General features: G+C 39.1%; 1 protein-coding gene across 6 annotated transcripts in view; it reads left to right on the forward strand.

The window, feature by feature from the left end:
- Positions 1–3,137: 3,137 nt before the first annotated feature.
- Positions 3,138–21,096, forward strand: part of ALKBH3 (alkB homolog 3, alpha-ketoglutarate dependent dioxygenase) — a 68,375-nt gene continuing 50,416 nt past the window's right edge. For 2 of the 6 annotated variants that reach the window (XM_077114456.1, XM_077114461.1), the window contains exons 1-8: positions 3,138–3,270; positions 4,155–4,306; positions 5,069–5,172; positions 8,682–8,716; positions 11,862–11,909; positions 13,597–13,700; positions 15,284–15,372; positions 20,716–20,925. In XM_077114456.1, coding sequence (XP_076970571.1) covers positions 4,228–4,306; positions 5,069–5,172; positions 8,682–8,716; positions 11,862–11,909; positions 13,597–13,700; positions 15,284–15,372; positions 20,716–20,925 — 669 coding nt within the window. In that variant the 5' untranslated portion in view covers positions 3,138–3,270; positions 4,155–4,227. The remainder of the gene's footprint in view (positions 3,271–4,154; positions 4,307–5,068; positions 5,173–8,681; positions 8,717–11,861; positions 11,910–13,596; positions 13,701–15,283; positions 15,373–20,715; positions 20,926–21,096) is intronic. The other 4 variants (XM_077114460.1, XM_077114458.1, XM_077114457.1 and 1 more) reach the window with 4 other exon arrangements.

Below are 21,096 nucleotides of genomic sequence, written 5' to 3' on the forward strand. Positions count from 1 at the left end.
TTTCTTTCAGTAGTCTAAGGCCTTGTGTTTGTGGGATGGTTGCACAGCAGGGAGCAGGGCATGGGGTGGAGCACTCAGTGTGATGATTTGTTTCAGGGCAGGTCTGGGCACAGGTTGGAAATGTTACACTGAAGCTCGTGAACATGGGCACCCAGTGGCCAGGGAATCTGTAGCTGTGTGGGTGCACCGGTCTGGAGAATGTAACCCTGGTGTGTGCTGGTCTAAGGCACAGGGCCCTTTGTGTGTATGCATAGAGCTGTGGCAGCAGGTCAGCATTATGCCTCCCTGGACTGGGGGCAGATGTGACCTGGCTGAGCAGGTCAGTACTTTCTCAGAGCTGGGAAGTATGGCTGAGGGCTGTGTGCATGTGTGCTTCTAGGACTCCTGTAAAGTGTGGTTCACAGAGCTGAATGTCATGATTGGGGGCCCGTGCGTATATGTGGGCCTGGGAGTGCCATAAACTGATGCACAGAGCTCAGGGAGCGTGGGATGAGGCTGTGCAACACTATCGGCTGGGAGGCAGGGGTAGCCTTGGTATGGAGGTTAGTGCCCACAGCCTTCATGCCCTGGCAGCAGCCTGCAGGGAACAGGTAGGGGGAGATAATGCTTGGGAGGGTGCAGGAGAGGTGGGTTAGGGTCCATTTGGAGTGGGGTTGTGGGGCAGGTACTAGGGGCTGGTGGGTGGGGGTGCCTGGAGCGCTCAGAATGGGGGCTGGTGATGGGGTTTCGGCACGTGGGGTGAGTCACTGGTCACAGGGCTGCAATGGTGAGGGTAGCGCACCCAAGAAACGTGGCCTGGCTTACTTCCTAGTCCCCAGCTCCCATCCATGCACTTCTGTGGGCTCTGTACCTCCTGCAATTCTGTTTTAAAATGCAGGGATTTCATAAGCAAATAGGCCAGGTATTGATTTTTGAGACACATTCTACTTGGAGGCTGAAGAACTGTTAATGACTACTTTTAGGAACTGCGCCACCCAGACTTCTTTGTTCCTGTTCCAAAACCATAATCATTGAAATGAAAGAAATGGCATCCTTTGGAAGATACAGCTAAGGTTCTTGCACCACAAGTAGATACTGACAAATTGCTAGTTGATTTGGGGGGGAAAGGGGAGGGCGGAGATAAAAATTAGTCTGGACTTACCAATTTCTCCCTTTACAGTTCCAGGATAAATCGAAGTATGACAAAGACTAATGGATGCTGTAAAAATTAGATTTAATAGTAGCAACAATTTAGGTACATTGAGCTGCCTGGAGAGATGCACTATATAATACAAGTCTTTTTAAAATTTACTTTTTATTGACATATATTATATATTCACATACTATGTGTACAATCCAAAGTGTACAATCAGTGGTTCAGAACATCATTAGCTGTGCGCATTTATCACAATCAACTTTTCTTTTTTCTGTGAAATATAACATATATACAAAAATGCAATAAATTCCAAAGCACACTTCAATAATTAGTTTTAGAACAGATTTCAGCGTTTGGTATGGATTACAATTCCACAATTTTAGGTTTTATTTCTAGCTGCTTTAAGACACTGGAGACTAAAAGAAATATGATATAATGATTCAGTAATCATAGTCATTTGTTAAACCCTACCTTTTCTGTATAACTCCTCCATCACCTTTAATCTTTCCCGCACTCTTCAGGGGGTATTTGCACTACGTACAAGGCTTATTATAGATTTCCATGATGACTATGCTTTGGTAGATCTTCGAGAAGTAACTTGCACAAAGTAGTTAATTCAGAGCTACGTTTCTCAAGAACTCATAGGTCGGGGAAGGGAAGCCACTCTTCACTTAACATTTATTGAGCCTCTATTGTGTACCAAGCATTGTGCTAAATTCTCTACATACTGTTCCAAGTCAGCTCTTGAAGGGCCTGGATCAGAACAGCCCCAAGACCAAAGAACATGTCAGGAACCGAGTGGACATGAGTTTTATTAGAACTTAGAATCAGGAGAAGAGTTTTCCTGATGGTCGCCATTTGGGAAGTCAGCACTTTGCAAAGGTATACCTGTTAGCCGGCTGGAGAGGCAATTTATAAAGGTTTAGAAGAACAAGGACATTCCATAAAGTATGAAAACAGATTTCCAGAAGGGTCTCATGACACGGGGCTTAGAGATTTTTTAACATATCAGGCTAGAGGAGTTTTAATGCCTTACAAGGTAAATGGTATATGATGTAAACATACCATCTGTACATTCTTTTCCTCCCTGAGGTCTGTCAACCTTTAGCTTCTGTTCTGGTCACTTAAGCAGCTATGTGTCCACCGCTTATTCTCAATATGGAGGGGGAGCCAGGACCCTGGGTTTCCACACAAACATTTCTTCCATTTCTCCTCCCAACAGGAGCTATGCCCATTTTATACAGAAGCGGAATACTTGACCTAGACTATACACCTAGTAAAGGCTAGCGTCCGGTCTGACATCCAGGTCGGTGCCAAATATTGATCAGGTATTTGCTTCCTCCTGGGGTCACTAGCTTTCTGGTACTGGCTTGCCAGAAGCCGTAGGGTTTCTTAACATGCATCTCTGCAATGCAAATTAGCATGAAGATGCCCACTCCTTTCTTTTCTGGGTTCCTGTTCACTTTCTGTTTCTGCCTCCTTTCTGAGGCTTTTTCTCAATATATGAAGTGCCTAATATCCACACATCTCGCGCTCAGTACTCAGGCACGCTGAATACGGAGTGGTCCCACGCCCTGCTGTAAGCGCTGTGGCCGCCGTATACACAGGCAGCTGTGAGAACGTGAAGGCGGTGCACTTTACATTCTCCACGGCTTTTGGGATAAATTTCAAATTCTTTTGCTACTCTGGCTCCCCAAACTCTTCGCTCTTCCGCCAGCCGCGCTGGGCATGGACCAGAGATTCGGGCGCCCGGACGTCCCCGGCGCCGGGGAGCTCGCCTCCTGGGGAACCTCGGCCTGGGAAACACGTCTTCATGCCCACGGGAGGCCACATGCCGAGCCCTCACCGGGCTCCAGAGCGCCCGCATTCCCCCATTCCCACCCCACACTGGCACCTCGGAGGCTCGGTTTTCCCCACGCGGACCCACCCGCTCGGACGGAGGCGGCGGCGCCGGAAGCGGCGGCGGTGCGCGTGACGTCATGAGACGGGGCCGGATGTGCGTCCTGTGGGTGGGGCTGGAGGCGAGCCCTGCCCTGAGCGTCCCCCGATCGCGTGTGCGTCTGAGCGTTGGGCCCCGCGGGCAGGTGTGGCCTTCCTGGGCCCATCTCACCCCTCCTGGATCAGAAGGTCTGAAGGTGGGGCCTGGGATCTAGGTTAAATAACTTAAAAAATGGTCTTTCCGCATTTGAGAACTTGAGGTGTCAAAGCTTGCTTTGATAGACCCTTTAAAAAATCTGACCGTAGATTCAGAACCTGTAGCCTAAGCCTCCTTTGTTTATTTGTTGTTTGTTTTGTAGCTGAGCATGCTTCTGTGTATACTGTGGGCCAAGCTTTTATTGGCAGAAATATCAAATTAAGCTATTTTGAGGTGAATTTTTCGGGTACTTGAAGACTGGCATTTGATAAAATTTGCTTGTTCATCTACATGCTATTGATTTCCTGAGTGACTTTGAATAAGTCACTTAACCTTGTGTGGTCCCCATACATACTTGTACATGATGGTCTCCTAGAATGTTTGTTACAAGGCCTGATGCCTATATCTCATCCTAAATCAGAATTTTTAGATGTAGGACCTGTGTATTTTTAACAAGCTTCCGGGGAAGTTTGATGTCAGCAGCCAGCTGACAATAGAATATAGAAATGAACTTGGAAACTGGGCCTTAGCGTATTTATCAGTGTATGTGCAGGTGAAAATGGGACTGTTACAGTTTCCTTATGTCCTGCTCTTGGGGACTAATACGAGTAATATGGTTTATGATAGGTCCTGGTTTTAGAATTCCTTAGCATGCACTGTCTTGGGAAAGAAAGGAAAGTACTATGATAAAATTGCAAAAGATAAACCAGTAGCCTCAAATGACTTAGAGGCTCCTTGATTGAAATGTTGGAATGTCAGAAGCTGATTATATATAAAAAACTCCAATTACCATTGAGCCATCTCTTCTGCCTGAAAAGATTACAATTACCCCTTAGGAATCTAAGCTCTTGCATCTTACTAAAGGCATGCTTGTCTGTTTTCTAGACAGATATCGTTGTGTGTTTCGAGTCGGGAATGAAATCTTCTGAAAGCTAGAAGCAGAGCCTTCTTGTTCAACATGGAGGACAAAAGACAGCGAGTGCGGGTGCAGGGAGCCTGGGCTGGCCCTGCTAAGAGCCAGGCCACTGCTCGGCCAGGCAAGAACCTGTGCAGATCACTTCTTTGTGTGTCTTGGTTCACCAAGGTTGCTATCGTAAATATCACACAGTGGGTTGGTTTAAACATCGGGAATTTATTGTCTCACAGTTTTGGAGGCCAGAAGGTTTGCTTCCTCCTGGGGTCACTAGCTTTCTGGTACTGGCTTGCCAGAAGCCTTAGGATTTCTTAACTTGCGTCTCTGCAATGCAAATTAGCATGAAGATGCCCACTCCTTTCTTTTCTGGGTTCCTGTTCACTTTCTGCTTCTGGCTCCTTCCTGTGGCTTTTTGTTTGGGAGGCCTCCAGTAACCTGGATTATGGCCCACCCTGGTTCAGTCCACCAGACCTTAATAACATCTTCAAAAGGTCCAGTTTATAATGGGTTCACACCCACAGGGATGCAGGTTAAGAATTGGAGCCTGTGTTTTGGGGGTATATAATTCAGCCTATTTATGGATGTGGACAAGCTCCATTCTCTTCTAACTTATATCCTTTTGGTTTATGATAACAGTTTCACTTGACGTTAAAGCGTTGTTGAAAATGTGACTGGTGTTTTGTCTGGTTTGCTGAGATGAAGTAAGGGTGGGTCTTTGGCATTCCTCATTTTTAGTTACTTTCCTCAGGCCTTTCAGTTCTTTTGACTTGCCAGTTAATTTCTAGATATCATAGAGGTTATCTCCAAGTACATTTTATTGGCCCTTGCTCAATAGGTGATGAAAACAGAATTTTCCCCTGTTTGAGGGCGTTCTCTCTTGCTTCAGCTACCACTGTGAAGAGCCATGTCCCCCAGAGGCCTGGCCAGACCTGGAAAAACAGGGACCAACACCTGTCTGATAGACAGTTTGTGTTCAAAGAACCCGAGCAGGTGAGTTTTTATTTCTTCTTTGAAGTAATAAAGATTTGTCTATAAAACTATAGTCATAGAATAGACACTGAGGTATATAGTTTTGAATAAGTAACTTCACTAATAAATAAGAGAGTAAAATCTGTAAAATAATTAAATTTGAAGTATCAGCTCCTCAGTATGTTATGTCTTGGTATAGTATGTCTTATAGGATAGTACAGTATGTCTATAGTACTTAGTATAGTATGTCTTAGTATTTTCCAAATTTTAGGCAAGGAGGCTGTGCCATGACTAGAGGCTAAAGGCTATACCAAGACAAGAGTTTGCAGTGGTTATCCATATTCTAACAGTCCCAAAACCAGGGTCTTTGGTGCTGTTATAATAAATGTTTTTGGAAATGGATTAAAATGTCTGTTATGACAGTCAAATTCCTGGCTTTTTAGTTCTTTTTCCCATGGTGAAAAATATAAGACACTGTAAAGATTCACTGTTTTTAACAATGTGGAAAAAAGAGCTAAAAATTAGGCATGATGCTGTATTGCATAATAATGATCAACCCTCCTAATTTAATTTTTATGAGAGTAGTGTAGGTTTACAGAAAAATCATGTAGACAGAGCAGTACTATATACCCCCCTCACACACACAGTTCTCCCTGTTATTAACATTTTACATTATTAGTGTGGTACCTTTGTTACAATTGATGAAACAATATTATTATAATTATACTATTAACTGTAATCCATAGTTACATTAGGGTTCACTTTTTGAGTGTATAGTTCTATGTTGTTTTTTAAATTTTATTCTGGTAACATGTATACAACCTGGAATTTCCCATTTTATCCCCTTTCAATTATGCATTCAGTGCTGTTAATTATATTCACAGTGTTGTGCTGCTGTCACCACCCATTACAACCTTCTCATTACCTGGATAGAAACTTTGTGCCCGTTAAGCATTAACTCCTGGTTCCCCACCCCACCCCACCCAGCTCCTGATGGTATTCTATGACTGTGAATGTTCATATTCTATTTATTTCATTTAAGTGAGATCGTACTGTTTTTGTCCTTTGCTGCCTGGCTTATTTCACTCAACAGGATGTCTTCACAGTCATCTATTTTGTAACGTGTATCAGAACTTTATTCCCTCTTATGGCTGAATAATATTCCGTTGTATGATATACCATGTTTTGTTTATCCATTCATCTGTTAATGGACGCGGTTGGGTTGCTTCTACTCTTTGGCAATTATGAAAATGCTCCTGTGACTATTAGTATACAAGTATCTGTTTGAGTCCCTCCTTTCAATTATTTTTGGTTATGTACCTAGAATTGGGATTGCCAGGTCATTTGATAACTCTAATTTATCTTTCTGAGGAGCTGCCAAACTGTTTTCCATAGTGTCTACACCAGTTCCCTCCAGCCTTGCCATTACACCTTAACCAAAAAGGTGATATCTGTATAATGCATAAACCTCAGGATAACCTCTTGACTCTGTTTGGAATCTCTCAACCACTGACACTTTATTTTGTCTCATTTCGCTCTTCCCCCTTTTGATCGAGGAAGTTTTCTCAATCCCTTGATGCTGAGTCCCAGCTCATTCTAGGATTTCTGTCCCATGTTACCAGGAAGGTCCACACCCCTGGGGTCATTATAATTTTGATTTGAATTTCCTTCATGGGAGATAGGATCAGGAATATACATATCTTTTCATGTGCTTATTGAGCATCTTCTCATGAGCTTATTGGCTATTTGATATCTTCTTTGAAGAGATGTTGGTTTGAATTTTTTTTGCCCATTTAAAAATTGTGTTGTCTTTTTGTTGTGAGTTCTTTTACAGATTTTAGATATTAAAACCCTTATCAGGTAGATGATTTCCAAATATTTTCTCCTATTCTGTAATTTGTATTGTTACTTTCTTCATAAAGTCCTTTGATGCACAAAGGTTTTTAATTTTTCGTTTGTTGCTCATGCTTTTGGTGTAAAGTCTAAGAAACTTTTGCTTAACATAAGGTCCTAAAGATGTTTCCCTATGCTTTCTTGTAGGAGTTTTATAGTTTGGGTCCTTATGTTAGGTCTTTCTACCATTTTGAATTAATTTTTGTATATAATGTGAGGTTGGGGTCCATCTTCATTCTTTTGCATATAGACGTTTAGTTTTCCCAGCACTGTTTGTTGACGGAACTAGTTGAGTGGACTTGTCCCTCTTGTCAAAATCGGTTGGCTATAGATGTGAGGGTTTATTTCTGAACTCTCAGTTCAGTTTCATAGCTCTATATTCTATCTTTGGGCCAATACTACCCTGTTTTGATCACTGTAACTTTGCAATAAGTTTTTAAAATTGGGACGTATGAGCCCTCCAGCCTTGTTCTTCTTCAAGATGGTTTTGGCTGTGGGGGCCCCCTACCTTTCCATATGAATTTGATATTGGTTTTTCCATTTCAGCAAACAACACTGTTGTAATTTTATTGGAATGTAATTAAATCCGTTAATTGCTTTGGGTAGAATTAACATCTTAACAGTATTTAATCTTTGAGCCTGTGAACACGTACTGTCTTTAATTTCTTTCAGCAATGTTTTGTGGTTTTCTATATACAGGTCCTTTACATCCTTGGTAAATTTATTCCTAGATATTTGTTTCTTTTAGTTGCTGTTGTAAATGGAATTATTTTCTTGATTTCCTCTTCAGATTGTTCATTACTAATGTATAGAAACACTAGTGATTTTTTGTGTTGATGTTGTACCCTGCCACTTTGCTAAATTTCTTTATCATCTCTAGTTGCTTTATGGTGGATTTTTCAGGATTACCTGTATATAGGATCATGTCATCTGCAAACAGGGGAAGTTTTACTTCTACTTTTCTGATTTGGATGTCGTTCAAGTGATGCTGGCCTCATAGAAGGAGTTAGGTAGTGTTCACCATCTTCAGGTTTTTGGAAGAGTTTGAGCAGGTTTGATGTTAATTCTTCTTTGAGTATTTGGTAAAATTTACCAATGAAGTCATCTTGTCCTAGTTTTTTTGTGTGTTGGAAGGTTTTTGACCACTGATTCAATCTCATCATTTGTTATTGTTCTGTTGAGATTTTCTATTTCTTCTTGAATTAGTGCTGGTATCAGTAGTTTGTGTATTTCTAGGAATTTGCCCATTTCGTTTAGGTTATCTAATTTGTTGGCATATAGTTGTTCATAGTATCCTCTTATAATCCTTTTTATTGCTGTGGGTTTGGTAATCGCTCCCCCTTATTTTATAATATATCTTCTTTTTAAAAAATTTCATGTAAAGAAGGTTTTTCCACTGGCTGTTAGGAATACTGATTAATTCCAGTTATATCATCTTTTACCACTTACTAACAAGTGTGAAAGAAGAGTAGAAATGCATATCTCTGGAGGGGTAATAAAAGCTTGATAAAAAGAGATAGTTTTACACCTGATTGATTTTGACCCAAAATGGAAGAATATGGTAATCCAATCCTGCGAGTAAGTTTCCTTGGGGATTAGGAATCATTCAGAAATAAGATCTTCCTGTTTTCTTGTAGGCAACACGCAGAGCCCCAGAGCCACGAGTGATCGAGTAAGTAATTTGCTGCTTTTCCCTAACAAGTGCCCACAGTGAAGTAGATAGCCTGGGATCTTTCCCTAATCTTGTTTTTTTCTATCTGGGAAAAATATGACCCAGTAAGTGTCTGAATTTTGGGCTGGTATGTTCCTATCCTAGATATCTTTAAACTTGTCTTTGAAAATCTTTATAAATTTTATGATTGCATAGAAAATGTTCCAAAATCTCTGTTCACTGAACTTCAACTCTGGTTTAGTTTTCCTGATCCTGTTTCACTTAGGTCTGCAGACGGTAAGGTAAAACATCTAGAGAAAGACAGAGGGGAAGTTTTCCTGAGTCTCAGAGAAGCCTCTAAGTACTGTTTTACTAGCAGTGCTTATAAAAGATGTTAGAAATCTGGATGAGCTTCTAGTCCATTTATTAAAACCACATAATTGTTCCAGAACAATTTAAATGGTAGTAAACATTCCTCTTATATTGATCTGTGTCTATAAATGCTCTTATCTAAGACTGATGAGAGATATGTTGTCTCCTTTTTTCTACTTCTCAATTTATTTCTAATATAGATAAATTGTCAGTAAGAAGGATTCTTTTATTTTGTAGAATCTGCCAACCCCTAACCAGGACCATTCCACCCAATCCTAAAGAACAACTAGGGCAATTTATAAGATTCCACAAGGGTTCCAGGTACTAGAGTAACTTGCCAGAAACCTACAACCTCCAGATGTGTCCCTGGTCCAGATAAATCCTGAAGCCTAGTCCAGCCTCTCCAGAATATCAGATAGTTCCATCTCCCTACCCCATATTAGTGACAAACCCTTCCAATGTCAAAAATTTAGAATTGTCATAGCCCACACAACCCCAGTGAGAGGTATGGAAAGATCAAAGGCGATGGTGGAGTTATACACAGAAAATAGGACTTAACAAATGAATATGAGTACTGAATCATTAAATTGATAACCTCTTTTAGTCTCCAGTATTTCAGAGCAGCTAGAAGTAAAAACCTAAAATTGTGAAATTGTAACCCATGTCAAAGTCTGAAATATGTTCTACAACTAATTGTGGTGCTGTGCTTGGAAATTTATAGCTTTTATGTACATATATTATTGTTCATAAAAAAAAGAAGGAAAGAAAAGTTGATTGTGATGATAAAAAAGTATTTAAGCCCTCTAGCCTCCTATGTTCTGGAGCAGCTAGAGGGAAAAATCTGAGAGAATCGTATGGTAGCCCATGCCAAACTCTGGGATCTGTCCTGTAACCACTTTTTGAAGAGTGCTTTGAAAACTATTGCTTTTTATTTCTTTGCTTTGTATTTATGTTATACTATACAATAAAAAAAGTTTAAAAAAATGCCTGGCATATAATAAATACTCAATAAATATTTGTTGAATAGATAATTTAAAAAAGATTCTTTTATTTTAACAAATTATTGTTGGTTAATATGTGTATGTTATTGCCCAAGAGCAATTTGTTATGCTTTTTAGCTGTTTGCAGCTTGGCTTGTATATCTTAGAAACATTTGAAACCAACACAAATGTCAATATCCTTTCAAAGAGGGCATCTAGTCTTGGTCCTGCTGCCACTGGTTAGCTATGAGCTAGTCCTTAGGTAAGATACTACATTCTCTCTTCAAACTGGACTTCAGTTTCCTTGCCTGTAAATTAATCACTTAAGGCCTTGTTCGGCTCTAACAGTTTTTGATTATTTTACCAATACCAGAATTGACTTCGTTGGTGATAGAGTAAACAAACTATGAAACCCGTTAGAAGGTAAAGATGGAACATTCAAGTTGGAAAAGTAGACAGTTGTCTGTTTGCATGTCAGAGAAGGATGATAGAACCCATTCCTGCTTGGCCATAGAGTTTAATTCTCATCATCTAAATTAAAGTTAAGTATGCTAGATTTTTTTTGACAGCTAGAAATGTCCCCCATATTTGAAGTAAACCAGTTTCCAAATGTGGCCCAAAATATATCATACCGAAACATCATATTTTTACACTGGGAAACTTTATAGGCAGCTAATTCATAAATGTCATATATATGACAATAATTATTTTGGCTCAGGGGGCTCACACATCTGAGAGCGTAGCTCAGAGATCTTGACCTACTAACTGAGATAGCAGAGGGTAATATGAAAACCTTTATATTATTCTCTCCCTGAGAAGTATTTGACACTGTCTTTAAAGATGTACCTATCCAGTCAACACCACACTTCTCTGTTACACTGCGTATCTGCAGCAGTTTTGTACTGTCTCACACTTGAGCAAATTCAGAAAGCTTTTTATTGTGTGAGGCACCAGGAAACAGGATAATTATTTTATCCTTGCCCCTGAGGAGTTCATAGTCTTCTGGCTGATACAGACATGTAAACAAATAAATGCCAGTCCTCTACATTGTGAAACAGTAGATCTAGGGGTAGCATGGAGGATGAAGTAATTCACTTTGAGTGGATTGAAGGTTGTGAAAGGTTTAGAGAAAGAGATGCTGATCTGGATTTTGAAAATCAAATTCGAATTTTCCACTGGACCAAGGTTGGAAGTGGGTGAGGGTGCTGGGTGGCAGAGAGGTATTCCAGCCCGTGGAAAAACATGGGGTTAGAGATGTGGTGGTGTATTTAGGAAGTTCTTAGCAGTTTATTGTTTGCAGGAAGATAATGAGTTGTGAGAGCTATCAGGAAACGGACCTAGATCGTAAGAACCTTAAATGCAAAGCTATCAAGTTGATGGGGAGGTACTGAAGGATTTTAATTGAAGGAAGAGCCTCAGTAGATGTGTGTTTAAAAGCAGGAAAAGCTCAGAGTCCTGAGATATACTTGCTATCTGTTATATACATCCCATTTTCCAAAGGTGTAATAGATTCCTGGGCAAATCAGTCTAAATAATAAATGAAATGTAAAGGGGTAGAATCAGAATTTATCTTATCCCAGCCTTCATCTTCATCCCTGATCCTGTCATTTCTCTTCCCAGTGCTGTTAGTGATGTATGGTCATCTGGTCCCTTATCTTGGTGATAGTGGAAGGTAGGGACTCTGTCTCCCTCCAAGTGCTGTTAAATGATTTTCCTGAGTCACTACTTTGGGAACTCAAAAGGACAGCCCTTTCACCAGGTGTAGTGTATTGTTTTGCCTAATACTGACAAGTTTATTTCGTTTATTTCCTTAGCAGAGAGGGTGTGTATGAAATCAGCATGTCACCCATGGGTGTATCAAGGTAAGTGAATCCTCACTAGAAAGTGACTATAATTATCACTGAATTACAGTCTTAAAATGTGCTAATCCTCTCTTTGAAATAGGTAACTTCTGTCCCTTAAATAATGTTTGGTATGATGGGGAGCAAGAATTGGATAATATTTCCTTTTTATATAGCATGCCTGGCTGCGTAACGTTTTCATAGACTCTCAGTCAGGCATAGTAACTATTACGTCTCAGTTTTTCAGATAAGAAAGTAAAGCCTAGGGAGATTGAGTAATTTTTCCCCAGGGCCATAGTTAATTAATATTAGAATTGGGTCTGTCCTGTGTTCCAGTAGCCCTGTTTCTTGAAGATGATTGTGTAATGATATAGCTTTCACAATGTGACTGTGTGATTGTGAAAACCTTGTGTCTGATGTTCCTTTTATCTACCTTATCAATAGACGAGTAAAACTTATGGAATAAAAATAAATAATAGGGGGAACAAATGTTAAATTTAGTTTGAAATGCTAGTGATCAATGAAAGGGAAGGGTAAGGGGTATGGTGTGTATGAATTTTTTTCTGTTGTTTTTTTATTTTTTTCTGATTTGATGCAAATGTTCTAAGAAATGATCATGATGATGAATGTGCAGCTATGTGATAATATTGTGAATTATTGATTATATATGTAGAATGGAATGATCAAAAAAAAAAAAGAATTGGGTCTCTCCTTGACTTGTAAACTGTAGGTCTTTTTGCTATATTTAAGATTTCAAAAATCTTGAAGCGTGTACTATTTAGGATATATGAAACATTCAGCGTTTTAGAAAGCGTCACCTTAATGCATGAGTGTACTGTCACTATAAAATAATGAGGCATTTAAAACAAATAATTTAAAGGAGCTTCCTCTGGACTTAAAAAGCTCTATAATTCCAATGGCACTTCCATTGTTCATAACCCTTTTTGAAATCTCCTCTTTAAAGCAAGTTTAACAATCACACAAGAAAATTAGTTGTGTTATTTTGATCACATCTCGTTGTTAACCAGGAGTGACTTTGCAGGTGAGCTTTGGTTCTTTCAGTTTGTTACTACCAGGGCTGTTTGACAGAATGTTCCATAGACTTTCTTAAAAAGGAGATCCAGAAATATTTTAAGCTGGCTGGCATTGTTGAAGTAAGCATATTTTCAGTGACAAAAAGAACCCTCATTTGGATATGTTTATTTTGATACATTTATTTTGGTACAGTCATATAATCTCTAGCTTTCACTAGAATTGACATTGTCTCAGAAAACTGCCAATGGTTAAAATAACACAGGGCAGGCATTTTATTAGTTATTTTATTTACTCTTCACAGTGACTCTATGTGATGGATATCATCTTCATGTTACAGATGAGAAAACCTAGTTTCAGAGAGGTTAAGTAATTTGCCCAAATTCTTGCAGCTAAGCAATGCTGGAGCAGTATATGAACCTCGATCTATCTGATTAGCTCAAAAATAAATATATAAATAAATACAAGCTTCATTGTATCTCTTTATCCTCCAATTCCTCTCTCATTTGTCTTTACATGAAAGGAATTTCTTTTATGACCTCGGTGATATTAGGCTCTGCCTGCCATGGGAGGTGTGGTAAGGTGATTTTGGCCGGTAAAAAGGAAGCATACAGATTACTTTATTCCTCTAACAATTAGAGTCTAACCCATCTTTCCCGGGTTCTTTTGCATCAAGGTTGCGTTTGTATCCTGGCTTTGTTGATTTGAAAGAAGCAGACTGGATATTGGAACAGCTTCTTCAGGATGTTCCCTGGAAACAGAGGACAGGTATCAGAGAGGGTAAGTAGCTCTCTGAGACTTTGGTTGTTTCTGCCTGTTCTTCCCCCCGAAACGCCCCCAGGACCATTGCTTCTCACTACTGCCAGTCTTAAACAGAGTCCAAACCTAACCGAGACCCTGTGGCTCAGTAGGAATTAGCTCGTCAGAAGGAACAGGGAAGACATTCCAGGCAGAAAAAAACAGTAGGTGGAAAGCCAGAGACCAGAGTGAATGTGCTAGCAATCTGGAGATGAAGTTGAGAGGAAATCAAAGCAAACTTAGTTTGCCTGAGCTCTGGTTGACATGTTTATCTCCATTTGTCTTTGTTCACTGTCTTTATTAGTTCAAATGGTGCCAGCGTTCCTCTTTCTTCACAGAAACATCCAGAGCTTTCTTTTTTTTGATCCTGATTTGGTATAGTCTTTTGCTGTCCTTCTTACTGACATTTTATTCCCATTTTACTTTCACCAGAAAATTCCAGTCTCTTTTAACTTTAGCATCTGTGCTTTTATGAGCTTGTGGGGTTGACAAGGCATAGTTTATTTCCTGGCTTGGAACCCGCTTCTCTGTGGGCATCCACAAGCAGTAGTACCGTTGGTGGTCACTGGGGGGCAAATGTGCTTCGGCAGAGAATTTCCTTTCTGGCACCATGAGTCAGTTTAAATTTTCTATAAAGAAAGCAGCAGAGTAAACACTGGCTTCATTTTTGTGATGCAGGCATCAGAATAGGAGTCAGCTTTTTCAGAGCAGTCTTTCCCCAACTCCCAGCAGTTTCTATAGCAGAGTTTTTTATCTCAGGTTTGGCTTTGATTGTTGACTTTGTTATTCAAGATAATTGTTAATTTTAAGCAAATTACAGTTGATCCTTGGTTTTCTTTTTTGTAAAATAAAGTTAATAATGATACCTACCTTATAAGGTTGTTGTGATAATTAAATAAAAGAATGTATGATAAGTGCTTTACAGAATGTCTGGTACATAGCAAGCCTTCAATGAATGAAAACTATTTTTATTATTATTGTTTTTTGTTGGTATCAGTTGTGGGAAAATAATAGATCTATGAATAACTCTGTCTATAAATTTAGATATCAAACACTTCTGACTCAGATTAGCTACATGCTATGGTTTGTCAGAGTACTTTTTTCTTCATTTGAAATCAAAAGGGCTTTTACAATGTTGGACACATGGGTGAACAATTTGTCTTGTTTCTAGTTATGGACCCTGTTGCCACAAATTCCTATCTATAAGGGTTTAATCTCCAAATCTTGCTTTTGTAGACTTTCAAAAGTCTCCCCAGTGTGATTTCTTCACACTTGCTTGTGTCAGTGCTGACGTAAACAAACCACACATAGTCTATTCTCAGAGCCTTCATCCATGCTGTTTCTGTCCAAGTGCCTTCTCTTGTCTTATCTTCCTTTTAGCTCTTACCCATCCTGTTCAAATCCCATGTCCTCTGTGGAAATGGAACCTTGGGTCAGAGCCATCCTTACTCTTACTTTGTGTTTCTCATAGCTTCCTGCACATTTCAAGGCGCAGAGCTGGCACTCAGTAGGTATGTCTTAAATAGCACTAAACCATTTCAAAGGCCCTGTATTTTCTTTCTTAGATATAACTTATCAGCAGCCAAGACTCACAGCATGGTATGGAGACCTTCCTTACACTTATTCAAGAGTCACTATGGAACCGAATCCTCACGTATGTTGGAATATTGTTGTTGGTATGGGTTTTGTAGACTATATATTATAAATATGAGTACTATAAAAATAACAGTAAATTACCTCGCAGAAATGCATGATGGTTCCTAGTTCAGCAAATCCTCTGGGCTCAAATATGAGTCTTTGTGCCTGTCACCCATTATACACTTTTGATCCCCAGCTGAACTCAGAGGGTGAGAAAAAAGCCAGAACTAGAGTAAACTGGAATCAGAATCCAGGATTTCAAGAAAGTGAACCATCTTTTTTTCCTAATCTTCTCATTCCCCAAGCTTTGCGAGGGCCAGGTCCCCAGGACCGGCCAGTGAGGTCAGAAGTCTCTCAGCTTCTCAGACTCTCTTGCCATTTGTGAAGAAATCTCGTGTTTTTCTTTTTGGCTTTGTATTCATTCTCTGGCTGCAGCTCTCAGACTTACAATTTATCATGCTTTGGCTTGTTTCTACTGCTCCTTTTGTTTTTAAAAATTTCCATAACAGTAGACAAAGATATTCCAGTCTATAAATTAAGCTTGTCCAGAGGATGGAGTTAAGGTCCAGGAAATAGCTCCCAATTTAGTTCCTGGAATCTTGCCTTTGGCAAAGAATGTTGTGCTTTATTGAAAGCGAGTTTGAAGAAAATGGAGTTTTGCTTATGATATTAGGAGAAACAAAAGTGGTGACACATTTTAGGGCTCCCAGTACTTGTGATCACAAACTACCACTGTACTAAGATGTCCAGGGATAAAATACTGGGTGGGGGTTCATGGCTTTTTCACAGAAGGAGATACCTGCTTGCTTTGGTTTCTAGAGCTGCATTTAGAATGCGGCCCAGGGAAATGTTGGGGCCCTTTAGATCTGAGGTTCATTTGGAAATGTGGAGAGAACTGAATTAGGCCAGTCCAGTATAGACTGCTGCTCATGCTTCTGTCAGAAGTAATTTACCTCCTTGCCAATAGTCATAGCAGAGAAGTTGAAGACTAAACAGGCTGTAAGGAAGAAGTTCTTTTTCATTCATTCTATTTGAAGTTCTCAACCTCCGTACTGTTGGGGCTGGATAATTCTTTGTTCTGGGAGCTGTCCTGTGCACTGCAGGCAGCTTAGCTGTGTCCCTGAACTCTACCCAGTAGATGCCAGTAGGTATGCCAGAGGCACTTCCACCCTGTCGTGACAACCAAAAGTGTTTCCAGACATTGTTAAATGTTTGCTGAGGGGAAAAAAATCACTGTTGGTTGATAACCACTGTTTTAGATGTACAGCATCTACTGGGTAGAGTTGCTTCTTACTGTCTTACACTTTGGGGACATTTTGACATCTCTTCAAAATAATTTTTAATGATAATTTTTAAAATGATATAAGAAATGATAAATACTCATTTAAAATTTAGAAATTATCTACAAGTGCAAAAAATAGTATTAAAATTCCTAATACTTATACCACCTGATATTTTGGTTCTAATCTTCTCTTATTTTAGTCAAATATATGTAGAGAATTCTGTTTCTATAAAAATAAAATCAATTATGCATACTATGTTTCATTTAACTGTGTATTAATGTGTTTTATCTTCATTCTTCCACAATGTTATATTTAATGACTGCATAGTATTTCATGTGTGTATACCACAATTTGTTCAGGCAAGTCCCTCTTATTAGATTTAAGGTTGTTAAATTAGAATTTTTTCTTTTGGATTTGTGTGGCTCATAATTTCATATTTTCTGCTAATAGATTTAGTTTATTTATGACAGCCTTGAAAAAAATCAAAAGATATGCCTCTCAGATTTTCTTTTTGTATGCTGTATGGCAGGTTCACATTTCATGATTTTTTTTCCATGTAAGTGTCCTGTTATTGCAGCACCATTTGTTGAATTTTTTGTTTTTTTTTGCTTGTTTGTTTTTTTGGCAAGTGTGTGGACTGGGAGCTGAACCCCAGTCTCCCACATGGCAGGTGAGAATTCTACCACTGAACTACCCTGCACTCCCCCCCACTTAGATTTTTTGAAAGGGGATTCACTAATGTATATGTATATGTGTTGGAATACTTGTTTAATCTTAAAGTGGAAGTGTTACCTCCAGTTTAATATCCCATGGAAAAGGTGCAGGTTCGGTCGTAGTTTAAACTTCCTTTAGACTTTGTTCAAATTTGATCTTATATGAATCCACTATGGAAGGCCGATAGAATGGAATGCCTTGTCTGCAGCAGAGGTAGCCTGGGAGCCCCACCAGCTTGACCTCCCCTTTCTCTTACTGTCGCTCCACAGGCACCCCTTTGGTACTCTAGGATTCTGAAAAAACAGAGTTTAGATCCACCGCATGGGTCCTTTTACTTCTGTGATTTGTATATTCTCATCCTGTCTTCCTCAAATGCCTTTTTAGAATGTCTTCACTGAATAGTGAGATGACACTGAATTTTAATTTAGACGCTCGGGTCTGAGGACCTGTATAGAATATTGGTTGGAGAGTCTAAATTTAGTTCTCTAGTTCTTTATTCCCCTTTTCTCCTTTTCTCTGTACTTTGCCACCAAAAATATCAAAGAAAAATACATACCAACTAAAAGCATAATGCAGACCTGATGTTATCACAGTGCTCAGTACCTCAGCGAGTCAGGGATTTGCTAATTAGTTTCTCAGTCACATTGCAAAAAAGCTGTGTTCCCCTTTGCATTCTTGTTTTTCTTTTCATGTATATATAATTCTAGTATCTGATCTTTATCTCCATATACGAAATACAGCTTGCTAACATTATTATTAGAATTACTCTTTGGAATTTATTAACATTTCTGTTTTATTCATCTGAGTTTTGTTTGTTGGTGTTGCTGTATTTTAAAATCCTCTGCTTAGGATACAATGCTATTGTCTACAAGGAATCTCAGCTTTAACCATGATTTTCACATCACAGCAAAGCTGAGTGGTTCCCTAGGAGTTTTACCTCATAGTAGCCTTGGGATATACTGAATATTAGTATTATACTTTTCTCTGCTGAATATTCATTCCTTCACTACCAACATATACAGAGACTTTTAAGGAGTTCTCTACAGTGGTAGTTCTCAAATTATAATCTGTGGGCTCCTGGAGAGGGGGTCCTTGAAAGCCTCTGGGGTTCCACACGGTCAAAACTGTTTTCTTAGTTGAATTTGTACTGATGTGCAAAAGTAATGGTGGATAAAACTGCTGGTGCTTTAGCATGAATGAAGGCATTGTAACCAAATCACACTAGAAGTCGTATATTTTTCACATTCATGTATTTCCAGTAAAAATAAACTAAAACAAAATTGCCGATTTCGCTTAAGAATGACCCTCTATTAATATTGAATCTCAACCTTTGAATCTGTGTTTTTAACGTTTCGTTTGATGAAATAGAAAGGACACATAAAGCACTTCTGCTGCAAACCAAAGTATGATGGTTGTCTTGAGGAAAAGCACTTGTGTGTGTGTGTGTGTGAGATATGAGCTGAACTAGCTACCTTTTTCATGGACCGTTTTTACTTGAAAGAACAACTGACAAAGTGTACTTATTCAGACATAAGTATCTGGCAGACATTTTCTCATAAAAAAGAATGAATTAAATATAACTTCAAGAAAAACAGTGGTCAGGATTAATAATAAAATTTGAGTTTTCACACAAAAATCAGAATTTTGGAAAATTGGTCATTTTGAGTCTGACCATGTCCCATTACTCAGACTTTTCTGATGAGCTTGGTGGAAGTATTAATGAATGTGAATTTTTTTTATTGTATAATGTAATATGTCAACATTTAGAAGAACTGCATAACTTAGTGAACTGACATTTTCCAAATGAGCAGTGCTTGATGTTACAAAATCATGCAAGTTTAAAAAAGGCATTCAGAGTGTAAGCTAGACCAGTGGATTTAAATATAACATTTATATGGTTTTAGATCCCACACTGCAGCTAACCTTTAAGAAATTAACACTTGTTGAGTTTTGATGTAATATCAAAGAATATCTACAATTATTTATTTATAAAGGCTATGAAATACCTTTTCCAACTCTCCTAACTGCTGATCTCTGTAGAGCCAATTTTCTTCATACACTTCACCCAAAACAGCATATTGTAACAGATTGAATGTATGAGAGTCAACTGTCTTCTGTTAATCTAGACAGCAAAGAGATTTGCAAAGGAGTGCCACTCATCAATTTTTTTGTATTAGAAAATATAGTTATTTTTCATAAAAGAATATTTATGTTAACATGTAGTGTATTTAACATTGCTTTTTTAAAGAAGTTAATCATTAAAAATTTTTTTTCTATTTTAATTTTTAATCTGGTAAATATTTATAGCTGTGACTTCTACAGAAGTTCCTTAGCATCTTCCATACTTAAAAAACATTTTTTTTTTTTTTTGCATAGGCAGTCTCCAGGAACTAAACCTGGGTCTCCAGCATGGCAGATGAGAATTCTGCCACTGAGCCACCATTGTACCACCCCATACTTTTTAATAGTGTAAATTTGGAGAACTGCTGTCTGAAAGGAAGCTCTGGAAAGCACTTGAGATTTCTGGGAGGAGAATAGAACTGTACACAGCCATTACTAGCTGTGCTGATGGTATCTACCAAGCACAACCTAAGGTCAGGGTTCAAGTTTCCTGTATGTACATGACAAAACAGAGGCTTTTCTAAAAGTTCCAAATATAAACTACATAAGTGAGCTCAGAGCCCAGGAGGAAGGGCTGTGGTTGTTTAAATCTTCTGTAGCTCACAGACTACCCGCTCACTAAGGGTATGTAATAATTCCCATTCTGTAGAAAAGAGTGCTTTCCCCCTTTAGGGTCCATTTTTAGGAAGTTAGCTACTCTGGAAATATTCAGTATCTTTTTAAAAAAGCAATTCTGCTATTCATGATAAAATGGTAATAGAATGAATAGAAGGCCATCCAGCAGGAAAGTTGTTTCGCTCTTTAAACATTAGTCAGTATCTGCTACCTGGTGAGGCGTCAGCTGTGGAAGCAAACCCTGATTCTGGTCCACTTACTGCCTTACTGACTTACCAAGGTGACTGTCCTGAATGTATTGACTGGCATTGGCTTCTTTGCGAGGGTTATGTGTTTAACATGGAAAGGCTGAGATGGGTAGATAGGCTCTGGTCTTTGTGACATTGCTGTACGAAATTTAGTGTCTTTATGAAATTGTGGAGGTCAACTTGCTTCAAAATAGAAATAATGGGAAGAATTGAACTACTGTTTTTGCTTTCTATTTCTTAGTTTCCAAGTAGTTTGCTAATTCTATGCCCTTGTTTATAACTTCACTAATTTTGCCCTTTATTTCTCCTTTCCCATGTGGCAGTCACCTTGGGTCTTACATGACTGTCTCTGCCCTTTTCTTGGCCTGTTCATTGCAGTGGCATCCTGTGCTGAGCATTCTAAAGAACCGCGTTGAAGAGAACACCGGCCACACCTTCAACTCCTTGCTCTGCAATCTTTACCGAAATGAGAAAGACGGTGTGGACTGGCACAGTGATGACGAGCCCTCACTCGGGAGGTGCCCCATAATCGCGTCCCTCAGTTTTGGTGCCACACGCACTTTTGAGATGAGGAAGAAGCCCCCACCAGTAAGTAGTCCCTTGTTTATGCTCTTCCTGTCTTCTGTGATTCTTAGAAAAGATAAAAGTTCCTGTTTTCAGATTTATAGGGCAGTAGTGCATATTGTGTTGCTGAAACATTTTCAACTGGTGGCTCACACCATGGTTGACTTTTTTTTTTTTTAGATGGGCAAGCACCAG

Source organism: Tamandua tetradactyla, chromosome 8 (assembly GCF_023851605.1).
Source record: "Tamandua tetradactyla isolate mTamTet1 chromosome 8, mTamTet1.pri, whole genome shotgun sequence".
NCBI classification, from domain to species: Eukaryota; Metazoa; Chordata; class Mammalia; order Pilosa; family Myrmecophagidae; genus Tamandua; species Tamandua tetradactyla.